Source organism: Puccinia triticina, chromosome 2A, assembly GCF_026914185.1.
Source record: "Puccinia triticina chromosome 2A, complete sequence".
NCBI lineage: Eukaryota > Fungi > Basidiomycota > Pucciniomycetes > Pucciniales > Pucciniaceae > Puccinia > Puccinia triticina.
The window spans coordinates 3,018,338-3,031,321 of record NC_070559.1 but is presented as its reverse complement, the minus strand read 5'-3'; the positions used below and the strand labels follow the sequence as shown (position 1 = coordinate 3,031,321).

Genomic DNA, 12,984 nt, shown 5'->3' with positions numbered 1-12,984 from the left:
AACATGAGTTCCAGGTATTTTATAGTGGGTAACAACTACCTTGCGCACTATAAGATTTCTCTCCTTAACAATGACCGGCGTCAATTTACAATAGGGAAGTGTGTGTTTGATTTTGACAAGACCATAAACACAGTTCTCCCAGAGGAGGCCTTGCCGCTCACGTTCAGTGACAAAATAGATTGTGACTCTAAAATTTCTCAAGAGATTTTGTCAACGCAAAAGTGCCAACTGGTGAAAGTGTTGGAGACTTTCAAAATGGCATTTGCAACAATTGATCAGCCGTTTGGGGCCATTAAGGGTTATGAGGTGGAGATCACGCTTACGGTAGAGAAGCCGTATCCGCCGGCGTTGAGGAAGGCTCCTTACCCAGCAAGTCCGCGTACTAAGGCAGCTATTGAGGAGCATATTGTGCTACTGACCAAGATGGGCATTCTTAGGAAGGTAGGGTCCAATGAGGGTGTTGAAATCACCACGCCGGTAATCATTGCCTGGAATAATGGTAAATCATGGCTAGTTGGTGATTTTAGAGCTCTAAATACCTACACTACCCCGGACTGCTACCCAATGCCTAAGATTTCAGAATCCCTCACTAAGCTATATGGTGCAAAGTTCATCACATGTATGGATGTGTTGAAAGGTTTCCACCAGAACATTGTTGAGGAGAAGAGTTGCCGTTACCTAATTTGCATCATCTCCCATATGGGGGTACATGAATGCTTAAGGATGCCTTTTGGCATTAAAAACGGGCCATCCCACTTCCAGCGGATGATGGACACCAAGTTTCATGAAGAGATCAGTCAGCTTTGGCTGATAGTATATATTGATGACTTAATTATTTTCACCAATACATGGAAGGACCACCTTTCTAAACTTTCATGTGTTCTATCTAAAATTTGCAACATGGGGATGAAGATTTCAATCACCAAGTGATTATTTGGGTTTTCAGAGCTGAAGGCCCTCAGTCACATTGTCAATGGGTTGACATTGGGAATTGATAAGGGACAAGTGGCAGCGGTTTTGATGAAGGCAATACCGGTTACCGTGAAGGAACTGCAATCCTTTTTGGGCTTTGCAGGGTACTACGGGTTACACATCAAAGATTTCAACAAAATGGCCTTGAGCCTCTACAAAATTTGTAGTCCCAATGTTGCGTTTGAGATGACCCAAGAGAGGGTTGAGGCCTATAAGGCCTTGCAGGTAGCTCTTACTACAGTGCCCTTGCTGTTTCACCCCAATCCCAAAAGACCCTTCAGGCTTTATGTGGACCCCTGCATGGAGGGTCTTGGTGCGGCGCTGCATCAGATTCAAATGGTTGGGGACCAAGAACAAGAGGGCCCTATCTGCTTCATTTCCAGACAGCTGAAGGAGTCCGGAAAAAGATATGGCGCTTCCCAGCTGGAATGTCTGTGCCTTGTATGGGCGCTAGGTAAGCTATACTACTACTTAGACGGTTGTGTGTTCAAAGTTATTCCGGACTGCATTGCGCTGAAGTCTCTCCTTAACATGAAGCCAGCCAGTAGACACATGTTGCGGTGGCAGATTTTGGTGCAGGACTGGCGTGGTTTGATGATGATTGTCCATTGCAATGGCCTGATTCACAAAAATGCTGATGGCTTGTCGCAATGGGCATTACCAAATGATGCAAGCAACCCGGCTTTGGACCTTGAAGAACTAAGCCGGGAGTTGCCTATCATGGCAATTGCTATTAGTGGTTTGACAGAGGCTTTTTGGGACTCTGTGGAAGCAAGCTACGAGTTGAAAAAAAACACGGCTTGTCTGATTAGTATCCTGCGGTCGAAGTATATCCAGCAAGATCTGGTTACACAGCTGGAAGAGCCATGGAAAGCCAACTTTGCCGCAGGAAGATTTGTGCTACTCAATGGGCTGCTCTACCACCGAACCGGGAACCATTGTGCTTTGGTCCTGGTATCCAAGGATCACATCAAGACCATGTTGCACAAATGCCATGATGGTATCACCGCGGGCCACTTTTCTAGGGACCACACTGTTGAGACATTACGGGTGTTACCTTGGTGGCCAGGTTGGGCTTCAAGGGTAGAAGAGTATTGTCAAAGCTGCAACCGGTGTCAGAAAGCAAATTGTGCAACTGGGAAGCGGTACGGGTTGCTTCAAGCAATTGAGGAACCAAAACAACAATGGGAAGTAATTAATATGGATTTTGTTACGGGGTTGCCGCCTGGGGGGAAAGAGAATTTTAACTCAGTGCTGGTAGTTGTTGATTGATTTTCAAAGAGGGCCAGATTTCTGCCGTGTTATAAATACAGCACCGCTATGGACATTGCCCTTCTCTTCTGGTCTTCTATTATCAATGATGTGGGGTGCCCTAAAGTTATCATCAGTGATTGCGACCCAAAATTTACATCTGAGTTTTGGCAGAATCTTTTTGATTTATTGGGTACTAAGCTGGCATTCTCTACGGCGTACCATCCCCAGACAGATGGCCTGGCAGAGCGTATGATACAAACGCTAGAAGATATGATCCGCGGATTTTGCGCCTTTGGCCTGAATTTCAAGGACAGCAAGGGTTACACTCACGACTGGGTATTGGTGTTACCGGCGCTAGAATACGCGTACAACTCCAGTATACATGCGTCCACAGGAAAAACACCATTTGAGCTGGAGAAAGGGTGGATTCCCCACATGCCGCGCAATCTCCTGCTGAGCAAAGCAGTGACCTTGCATCCATTGGCGGAGCGCTTCCAGCAAATGATTTTGAGTGCTGAAAAACATGCAAGCAAGTGTATTCAGGAGTCCGTTGCCTATAACAAGGAGCGTTGGGACAAGACACACCGCAATCATGATATTACTTTTGGAGACAGAGTTCTGGTGTCAACAGTAAACTTTCAGAATCTGGGGGGTAACCGGAAGCTGAAGGATGCCTTTGTAGGCCCTTTCTTTGTTAAGGCACTTCATGGCCGTAATGCTGTTGAGGTGATCCTAACTGAGGGGTATGATTTTAAACATCTGACTTTCCCGGTCAGCCTTTTGAAAAAGTATGTCACGCCGGGGAATGCTCATGATGCGCCTCCGCCGTTGGTAATCCCACCAGCAGAGGACAATCCAGATGAGGCTTTTCCCTCCAAAATATTGGACGAGAAGTTGACTTGCGTACAGGAGCAGGACTGCTGATCGTACCTGACGCATTTCAAAAAGAAGCCCGCCGATTGGGAAAAGTGGTTGCCTCAGTTGGTGTCAGGCTTGGTGATGCCAAGAGCACGAGTGCTCTTCTAGCTACGCCGGCGACAGAGCATGGTACAGTAGCGCGCGCAGCAAAAGCGCAGTAAAAAGTGCAAAATAGCTAGAGAAGCTATTTCTAATGAACCCAAAAAAGGGGTTAACGGAGGGGCCAGGGGCGCCTGGGGTGTTTTAGTGCCCTCCGCAGTTCTTACAGGGCCTGCGCACGGGATGCGCAGGGGTGTTTGTGAACTGTGACGTCTGGGGCCCCTAACAAAGGGGGTATTTGCGCGTTGAGACGCTCCCAGGAGATATAGGGGATAAAAATCCCAGTAGAAAGGAAAAAAACGCAGACTTACTTGTAAAAGGAAGTCTGCGGTAAAAAAACACAATTGATCCGAAAAACCGAAGTCGAGGCAAGGTCAGGCTGGCAAACTGGTTGAAGAGACAAGTGGCAAGACTGGCGAGGCGTCGGACTGGTTATAAAGGTATCTGAGGGGCCTTCCTTTGCCCAAAGGCCCTTGTTTATATATTTGAGCTACAACCGGTAGGGTTGTAGCTCTTATTGCACAGGCTTCCTCGGTTTCTCGGCCGGAGGAAGCGTGCTTCTGACAAGGGTGACGGGAGTGAAGGGAGATTATACTAGTCCCTTCGCTCCCGTTCATTTTCTATTTGTCATCTGGTCCTTTTTGCTATTCCTCGGCTTGAGGAACAGCGAGTTTTATGTTCCATCATCAGCCGGGGAGGAGGAGTAGTATAATTCTGTTTCTCTCCTCCCCAACCGAAGTTCTTCTATTTCTTGTGGAGACTACTCTTTGTTCAGTAGTCTCTTGAGAGTGTCTGGCGACCCATTCTCTTGGCTTGAGAACGGGTTTGAACTAATGTTCTTTCTCTTGCCGATTCTTCGGCCGGAGATTAGTTTTCCTTACTCGACTAAGGAACCTTTACTTATTATGTATGCGGCGCTCTGCGCCGCAGCTAGGTCTTTTTACAAGAAAGAACTATATTTTGTACGGGGCGCTCTGCGCCGCTATAATTACATATAATTTTTGTTATGCTACAATAGTTAGCCGGGCTCTAACTTATTATAGTAGCCCAGCTGACAGTCGGCAATACCAAATGCTGATACTTTACTTTGTAGGTTTTGTGCTCAGAAGAGGAAACCGGAGGCTCAAATCCAAGCTGTCCTTTTTTGTGGGGGCAAGTGTCAGCCCTCTGCTAGTTCCAACAGTGCAGAGGGCCAACAAGGAGTCGCAACTATGGGTCCTCCACTGTGAAGCACAGCACCAGTTCGTGGCTTTTTAGCAGGACAGCTGAGTCACTTGTATTGAGTGACTCAGTCTGCGTGATGTTTATTATGCCCCCTTAACAGCAGGCCGGAAGTTAGGAGGAGATGAGCTTCCGGGACCAGATCTCAATCTTCTCATATAGTAGGGGCTCTCTCAAGAGAGTTTGGTCCCCCAGAGTTTTTTGGTACCAAGCCCGCCTATATTGTTGAGCATACTCAACAATTGGGGCTTTTATCCTTGAAAACTCAACAACAGCTTTTCTTTTCCTTTTTCTTAGCTCCTGACCTCGAACAATCTGCTTCTCTTGACCAACCTCCTCTCCACTACTCATCCCCAGCTCCAGCTTTGCTTATTGGATCCTCTACAGTCTCCAACAAGGTAAGCTGGCAGGATCCCGCCCTTAATTTTTCCTAGCTATATTTGAGTGAATCCTTTGATCCCGGTACAACTCCGCTCTACCCAGGCCCTTCCATTGAGAGGAGTGGCTCCTCCTCCCACCTAGTCTGTAGAGTTGAGACTGACTTTGGTCTCCCCTTACTGGGTGTTCTCTGCTCCGCAAGCATGTATCTGTAGACACTTACTGGTGTTGCTTAGCCGGGCCTTGTCATATTAAAGACCCACCCCAACATACAGTCTGATCAGTTTCCAAATATCACTACTTTGATAGTTTCTTGGTGTTTCTGCCACTGTATCTCATTGCAGTGTGGGAATCCTTCTGCCATGTGGTTACCAAAATGTTGACAGGCCACCAAAGATCCATTATGTACCTATAATGACCACAAAACCGCCAAATGTAGCAGCTACAGTCTGATCAGTTCCCAAATATCACTACTTTGGTAGTTTCTTGGTGTTTTTGCCAGTATATCTCATCCCAGCATGGGAATTCTTCTGCCATGTGGTTACCAAAATGTATCCAAGTCCCCAACAATTCATCATGTACCTTTACTGACCAAGAAACCCCCAAATGTAGCAGCTACGGTCTGATCAGTTCCCAAATATCACTACTTTGGTGTTTTCTTGGTGTATCTGCCACTATATCTCATCCCAGTGCGGGACTTCTTCTGCCATATGGTTACAAAAGTTTTTAAAAGGCCCCAAAGATTCATAATTTACCTTTACTGATCAAGAAACCCCCAAATGTAGCAACTACAGTCTGATCAGTTCCCAAATTTTACTACTTTGGTAGTTTCTTGGTGTATGTGCTGCCATATCTCATCCCAGCATGGGAATCCTTCTGCCATATGGTTACCAAAATGTCTATAAGCGCCCTCAAAGATTCATTATGTACCTTTAATGACCACAAAACCCCCAAATGTAGCTGCTACAGTCTGATCAGTTCCCAAATATCACTACTTTGGTAGATTCTTGGTGTTTCTGCCACTATGTTTCATCCCAGTGCGTAAATTCTTCTGCCATATGGTTACCAAAATGTTTAAAAGGCCCCAAAAGTTTCATTATGTACCTTTAATGACCACAAAACCCCCAAATGTAGCAGCTACAGTCTGATCAATTCCCAAATATCACTACTTTGGTAGTTTCTTGGTGTTTCTGCCACTATATCTCATCCCAGAGTGGGAATTCCTCTGCTATATGGTTACCAAAATGTATGCAAGCCCCCAAAGATTCATCATGTACCTTTACTGACCACACAACCCCCAAATGTAGCAGCTAAAGTCTGATCAGTTCCTAAATATCACCACTTTGGTAGTTTCTTGTTGTTTCTGCCAATATATCTCATCCCAGCGTTTTGGAACTCTCACGCAAAGCGTAAGCAGAGCTTGGAGGAGAAATGTAAATATCATGGATTTGACAGTTTACACGGGTGCTTGAAGGGCTGCCCTCCTGTAATTAAGCTCTAGGAGATACACTATTTATTTTAGTGTGGCACAATCTTCCTGAATTTAGCCATTGAAATCTTGTTACTGTTCTAAACCTTGCAATATGTAATTTTGATTTAATATTTAACTTTAGAATGTTTTGACGTGATGGATACTCTGGGAGATTCCTGAGCTTAAATTAATAAGTCAGATTTTTGAGTCAAGATGAGATGTAAGGCAATTGTTGATAAGGGGCAATTTTTGAAGACAATGTTGGATGGGGCAATTTTTGAAGTGATGTTGCTGAACAATATCAATAATTATTCACTAGTGCAAGCATGAGGGTGAAATAAAACAAGAAGGGGCAAGAGAGGCCTCCGTTTATAGGAAAAATCACGCCTGAGAGTGATTTACAATGTAGTGAAATAAATGTACTAATGGGGAAAGCTGTTCAATGTAATGTGAAAGAAATGTACCATTTGGGAAAGATTTACATATGTAATGAAAACAATTTTCCCCTTTGGGTTATGATCACTTGGCTCAGTTTAATTGGGAAGGCAAATTACATCTATGAAGTGATTTGCTACATGTGATTGAAGATCTATGTGGGGAAATTTCCTATTGGGGAAAACATTGCCATTTACAGGTGATTGCCAAGACTTGTGTGATTTTTAAGTGAACTTTTGATAAAATAAACACCATATGAAAGCAAAAATGTGTACATGTTATTTTGAGGGTGTTCAGCGCTTTTGAGCGCATTAAGATAAACAGTTCTCATGTAATTTGTATGTAATTGTCTTATATCCAAGTTTATTAAAGACAGACAAACACAAAAACAAAAATCAAGGGTTTCCCCTACAGATCATTTAAAAAAACACTCCGCAACCACCACACTAGACCCACTACCCATCCTCTCCTAGAGAGGGTTAAAGTAGTGGGAAGATGACCCCCAGCGCGCCGCATTTAAGGCAATTGCAAAGGGGGGTCACCAAGAATTATTCCTCAGACTGCGCAAATGCAACAGTGGAGGGGGTTGAGTCAACTCTGGCTGGAATTGCAGCACAAGAATTAACCCTTGGACTGTGCAAGTGCAACAGCGGAGGGGTTGAGTCAACCAACTGGCTGGAATTGCAGCTCAGTCGGTCGACTGCCGATATAAACAATCATCAATGTTGCCCTTTTATAGGCTCCATCTCAACTCCACCCAATGCCCACCTTGCCACAACCGCCAACCAATGTATCCTGTCTCTAAGACAACGGCCCCTTACCCTCTCAACCAACCTTCCCCACTACAGTTTCCCCACACAACCAAACAGCCTCAACATTCCCAACTTATCCACAACAACACAACCATGCAACCGACTCCACCACAACAGCTCGTCCTTCCGCTCCTTCTAAGACCTCCTTTCGCCTCTTCCAACGCGCTTCGTCCTACGCAAACGCCACGCCGCCGGTTGAACCATAAACCACCTCGCAACAAGTTTTCTCCACCTTACGTACACGCAACCCAGTCGCGGCCAACCGCGGTCTACTCCAGAACAACTGGCACCATAACTACAACAGTAAACCTTATTTGTCTCATCCAAACCGCGGCACACCGCGTAATCTCACTTAGCTGCATGCCCTGTTTTTCCGGCGACCTCACACCAACCTTTGCTCAGTCAACCATGCAGTAAAAAGGTCAAATCAAACCTTCCCAGTAAGCATAGCTTACCCGTCTCGCCACCATCTAGACCCGCACCCTTGCACTCTAACCAGCCTGAAAGAGGCCCCCATGTACATACTAAAATATCCAATCTTGCTTTGAATTCAGCGCAGGCCCAACTGATAACTCACGCTAATGACCCTACAGTCCCGCCCAAATTCCAACCATGGCAGACTATGGCGACTCGCTTGTGGCGTATCCTCTTGACGTGCCCGTCTTGGCCCTCTCTGCAACTAGATCAGTATCATTACTACATCCCATGCTTCATGTAGACTCTCCCGCGGTGTTCGCTTTGACCGAACTCACGTTGCTTGACCACCGCTTCTTGCAGGCCAAATTGACTTCGATTGCGAACATTTTGAATTTTACTGCCCGATGAATGCTTGGGCGCGATTGGGTGAGTTCCCGCTTGTCATCCCAGCCATCGTGAGCCTAGCCCAATAGTGTGGAGACATTTATTGATGCTGAAGCTGACACCAACTTTGTTACATTAACACCTGGATGGGCCATACCAAGGCTGTCTCGCCCACCTGACTCTTTCCAGAGAGTGGTCACTTATTACTGGGCGCGAGTATGGACTCTTGGGACAAAGTAAGTACTCCTCGCCCTGCAGCCGTTTATTATGCCAAATTGTTTTTTACAGATTCAACCAGTAGGACTTTTATTTGCAGGATGATGGAAAAAAACCTCTTCCACTTTGTTCTGCCCAATATTTGAGCAGATGACAGGCCATTGACCACAACCCACGCGCTGATTTTTCCAAGTATTGATCATAGAAATTTTTTTATTGCACTTCAATAAATTGTGTAAATCCTGTATAAAGTCTTCTTTCTCAATGATTTCCTGATCTTCTTGATTAATCTTCTTCTAGAAGTCTACTAAAAACTGTAAATCAGTTTCAATGAATTATTCTGTTATTTAAACTTTTTCATCTTCCTTCCTAAAAAAAAAAAAAACATTGTGGACAAGACAGTCACTGTTTTGTTGATTTTTTTTTTCATAAATTCAATTATTGTGGATATCTCAGTTGATCTCATGTGTGAATTAGGTGATTCCATGCTTATTGTTAGTGGTTTCAGAATTTCTTGGTTTAAAATAAAACATCTATCAAAACCAATTCTTTCATTTGATATTCTCAGTATATTTCAGAAGTCAAAGGTACTCTCTGGTCTTGTATAATTTGATATGGGTATGGCCCAGTTCTCTGCCAGGATCTTTGAAGTTCATGGATAATGAGCAGAAAATTTTCTCCTTGCAGAAAGATTTCTTGATATTTTACTTGGGCAACACCAAGGTGAAACTGATCACCCTGATGAAATTGCTGATTGAGGTCCTGTTGATGAATGGCTTCAAACACCGATTCATGTACAGGAACTATGATAACGGCAAGTTCTTCAAGGCAAACATGTTTGCACTTAACAAGTCTTTGAAACATTCACATACCTGATTGAGGAATCCTCAATGAATTATTTTGATTTCATTGAGAATTCAAGGGAGTGTCCTATTGATTCTGCTTGACAATTTGTTTTTCATATTTAGCATTGATGAGAAAATACCAACAATTGGGGGGGGGCACACAATTGAGGGAATGTTAAATAAATCAGTTCTGGGTAGTGGTAGCCTACACTGGTGCCTGATATAGGGTGTACAGCGGCGCAGCCGCCTTTGCCTCTAGTCTTGTAAACGAATTTCTTCCACACTTTTTGACGGTGTGTACATAAATGTAATATATATAAATTGTATTTTAATGTAATTTTTAAGGAGCTTGGTTTAGATTGGTCTCACCACATCCCCTCCCAACTTATTTGTTTCTCCTCAGACAAAATCCAAAATTGTAGCCAAAATGAAATGCAAAGAAATCAATTCAATTTTTAATGCCTGAGTGCTGATCCTGCACCTCAGTGCATGTGATTTCATAAAGGAAAGTGATTAATAAAGATTGTGCTGATTTCTGCAACCTACGTGCGTTGAAATGCGGCGTAGTTTTAAATTAAATTTTGATCATTAACTGAAATGACAGGCGTTTGCGACTAGGCTGCGGTGGAGCGCACTTAGCGCGCACATGATCAATGTTTGATTTTGGGGGAAGCACACTCTGCGGCCAGAGTTATAAATTTATAATTCAAATTATTGAGCTTTGTCAGAATCTTCATGTTTTAAATCCATGATTATCAAATTTCAATATCCACCTTTATAGATCATGTTAACTATGAAGGATACACGGAATGTCACAATTTTCTTTATCACTTTGATTCTGCCAAGCTCAATTATCATCCTTAAACCTAGACAACCCTCTCCGCTGATCACACAAACATTCCACCAAACTACCCAATCAACCAACTCAATCATTTTTCACAGCCTTACGTTTCTGTTGGCCGTCCTTTCAACTGATTGTTTGTGTGCTCATCTTTGCCAAGGCTTTGCAGCAATTTTTAAACGTAAGCCATTTTCTCAATCACTTCTCCCGTGAATGATCTTTTCAGTTTTCCTAGCGTTCTTTTTTTTACACACACTTTCAGAACTTATATTTACAATCCGTTGTCCAGCGCTAATCAAACTGATCCAGCCATTCATCATGTATTTTCACATGTAAGCCTCTTAATATTTTTTTATTCCATTTGCTGGATATCTGATCATTGTGATATCCAGATTCTTTTCAGGATGCTCTTTTGATCCAAACAGCACGTATCACAGGTTGAGTTGCATTTACTATGAAGGTTTAACTTATCTACAGAAATTTGTTTGTTCTATTGATTCTTGAAAGGCTAGGTGTTGAACAATCTTTGATAACTAATCAAGACCTGAAAACTGATTCACCCACGGCTGCTTTTCAGGACTTCACCGGATTGGTCCCCTTTTTTATCTTATTTTCACAGCGCAATATCCAACTCTGATTGACTGCCATGAAATCCTCTGACCAATCCTTTTCTTGAGTATTTAAACCCAACGATTCCCTACTTTTTTGACTCCAACCAATCCATTGAATTGATCCTCAACCAATATACCAACCAATCCAACAACCACTCAATATGTCCCAACACTTGCCTATCTTCATCCCTTTGCACTATTCCGCCAGATTGGCCTGAGAAGCTGACAACAAAGAGATAGCCAGACTACTTTTGCCAAATGGAATTGCTCCTACTATTGGCAACTCTTTTTATCAAGTTGAATTTGACTTCTTGGAAAACTTTGTATTACATCAAATTGTTTGCTACTGCCACCAAAACTTTTCTCAAAACCAAACCGAGCAAATGAATCAAAACAATTTATATTGCAAGGTTTGCAATGCCTTTGCTATGGTCTGTTCTTTCTTGTTTATCTACTTACTAGAGATCAAGGCGGCTGTGCCGCCGTACTTCCATTGGCAGACATATAACCTACAAGCCAATACAAGTTACAGCTTACAACCTAGGTGGATAGGTTTACCTAGTCCATGTCTTTTTCCAGAGAAAAAATACAACCAATTTAATATCTCAAAGAATAATTTAGGCTCTATTTGGCAGCAGTATACTGTGGATTCTTGTAATTCACATGAACATGAAATCTGATGAAGTTTTAGGCCCTGTTTGGATGCCACATTATATGCCATAAATGTGTGAATTTATGATGTGTGACTCCTGGGGGTTTCAGGAATTTGAATTTTGGTTTGCACATTATAAATTTGCCCCAATTATGACATATAACAGTATGTCCAAATGGGGCCTTAGAAGAGCTGATCAGATGTCAGATGGATGGATGTCAGGCAAAAAAGAATCATGAATTTCCTTAATTTCATTGCTACCAGACTGGGCCTGAGCAAAAATTTGAAACAAAATGCCTCAGTGCTTAGCTAAACTGAGTGTATAATTTCTCAAGGTTGGGTCACATAAAATCCTGACATAATACACTCTTGGACTAAATGTCAAAAAGTTGATATGGAATCCTGTGTAATGTGATCTACTACCATTCCCCTGCCCCCTCCAAACTGGTCCATAACAGTTTTTCAGCAGTGAACTTGCACTCCTGAGGCTTCAATTTTGTATGTTTTCAACTTAGAGAACCCTAAATGATCACCATGTACACAAGTAAATGATGGCAGGGTCTAGCCAAACCTAAACCCACATCATGTGAACAATCAAACCTATCTAATGAAAACCCCAACTTGGATCACAGCATGCATATGCTTACTTGAGGAACGGTATCTAAATCTCACCTTGAGATAATCATAATTTCTTGGCAATTTTATAAATTCTTTTCCTGAGGAAAAATCAATTAAAGTTTGAAATTGATATTAACACATTTGGATTGGGCTGGATAGTATAAATAACTAACATTAACAAGTCTACCTTGGGAGAATAAGTGGATGACTTTCAGGCTCATCAGCCACCCTTTGGAAGATGCTCTGTTCAGGGAGTTTATGCTGGAGCTCTTTGTGGGAGAGGACATGTTTCCTCTTGATGCTTTTCATTGTAGAGACCTGGTTGGGATGGCTGGTTCCCGCGGCCCTGCGGTAGCGGACCATGAATATACATGCACATTTCCATCCAAGCACGTGCATGATGTGAGGGTTTTCAACATTCACATTGTGCCGCTTGCAATGTGGGGAAGGGTTGCCTTTGCCTGGGCGCGACGTGGGATGAACAGAGGAGGGGGCGGGGAAATGGATGATGGTGGGACTGTGGGCGAGGTTTGCAGGGACAACGAGAGCGGATAGGGCCGGTGAGCCGTTGGGCAAGGGGGTTTGGGGGGCGGTTAGACAGAGAGGCTGCGCATGGGTAGGCCAGTTTGTGCAGGACTGCGTTGCCGCTGTTGTCTTTGAAGTGCTGGTGCGCCGCTTCACGGCCTTGGCGTCCCCTGCGCTCAGCCCGAGCTCCTCCTCTAACGCCTTGCGGGTCCGGATGCTTGAAAACTTGTTGAGAGTCGGGCTCAGTGGAATTTCCTGCAGCAGCGCTGGGGGCGATGAAACGACCCACATCTCGTGGGCTGAGGAGAGCTGGCC

General features: G+C 43.7%; 2 protein-coding genes across 2 annotated transcripts; one reads left to right on the top strand and one right to left on the bottom strand.

Annotated features, from left to right (window-relative positions):
* Positions 1-7,536: 7,536 nt before the first annotated feature.
* PtA15_2A307 (uncharacterized protein) lies at positions 7,537-8,385 on the top strand (the record flags this gene model as incomplete). Its single annotated transcript, XM_053166315.1, has 2 exons — positions 7,537-7,811; positions 8,154-8,385. The coding sequence occupies 2 exons, from the start codon at positions 7,537-7,539 to the stop codon at positions 8,383-8,385; spliced, it is 507 nt and encodes a 168-aa protein (XP_053017549.1).
* Positions 8,386-12,327: 3,942 nt separating this feature from the next.
* Positions 12,328-12,960, bottom strand: PtA15_2A306 (uncharacterized protein; the record flags this gene model as incomplete). The annotated part of the gene is made up of 1 exon (XM_053166314.1): positions 12,328-12,960. The coding sequence occupies one exon, from the start codon at positions 12,958-12,960 to the stop codon at positions 12,328-12,330; it is 633 nt and encodes a 210-aa protein (XP_053017548.1).
* Between the last annotated feature and the right edge of the window lie 24 nt (positions 12,961-12,984).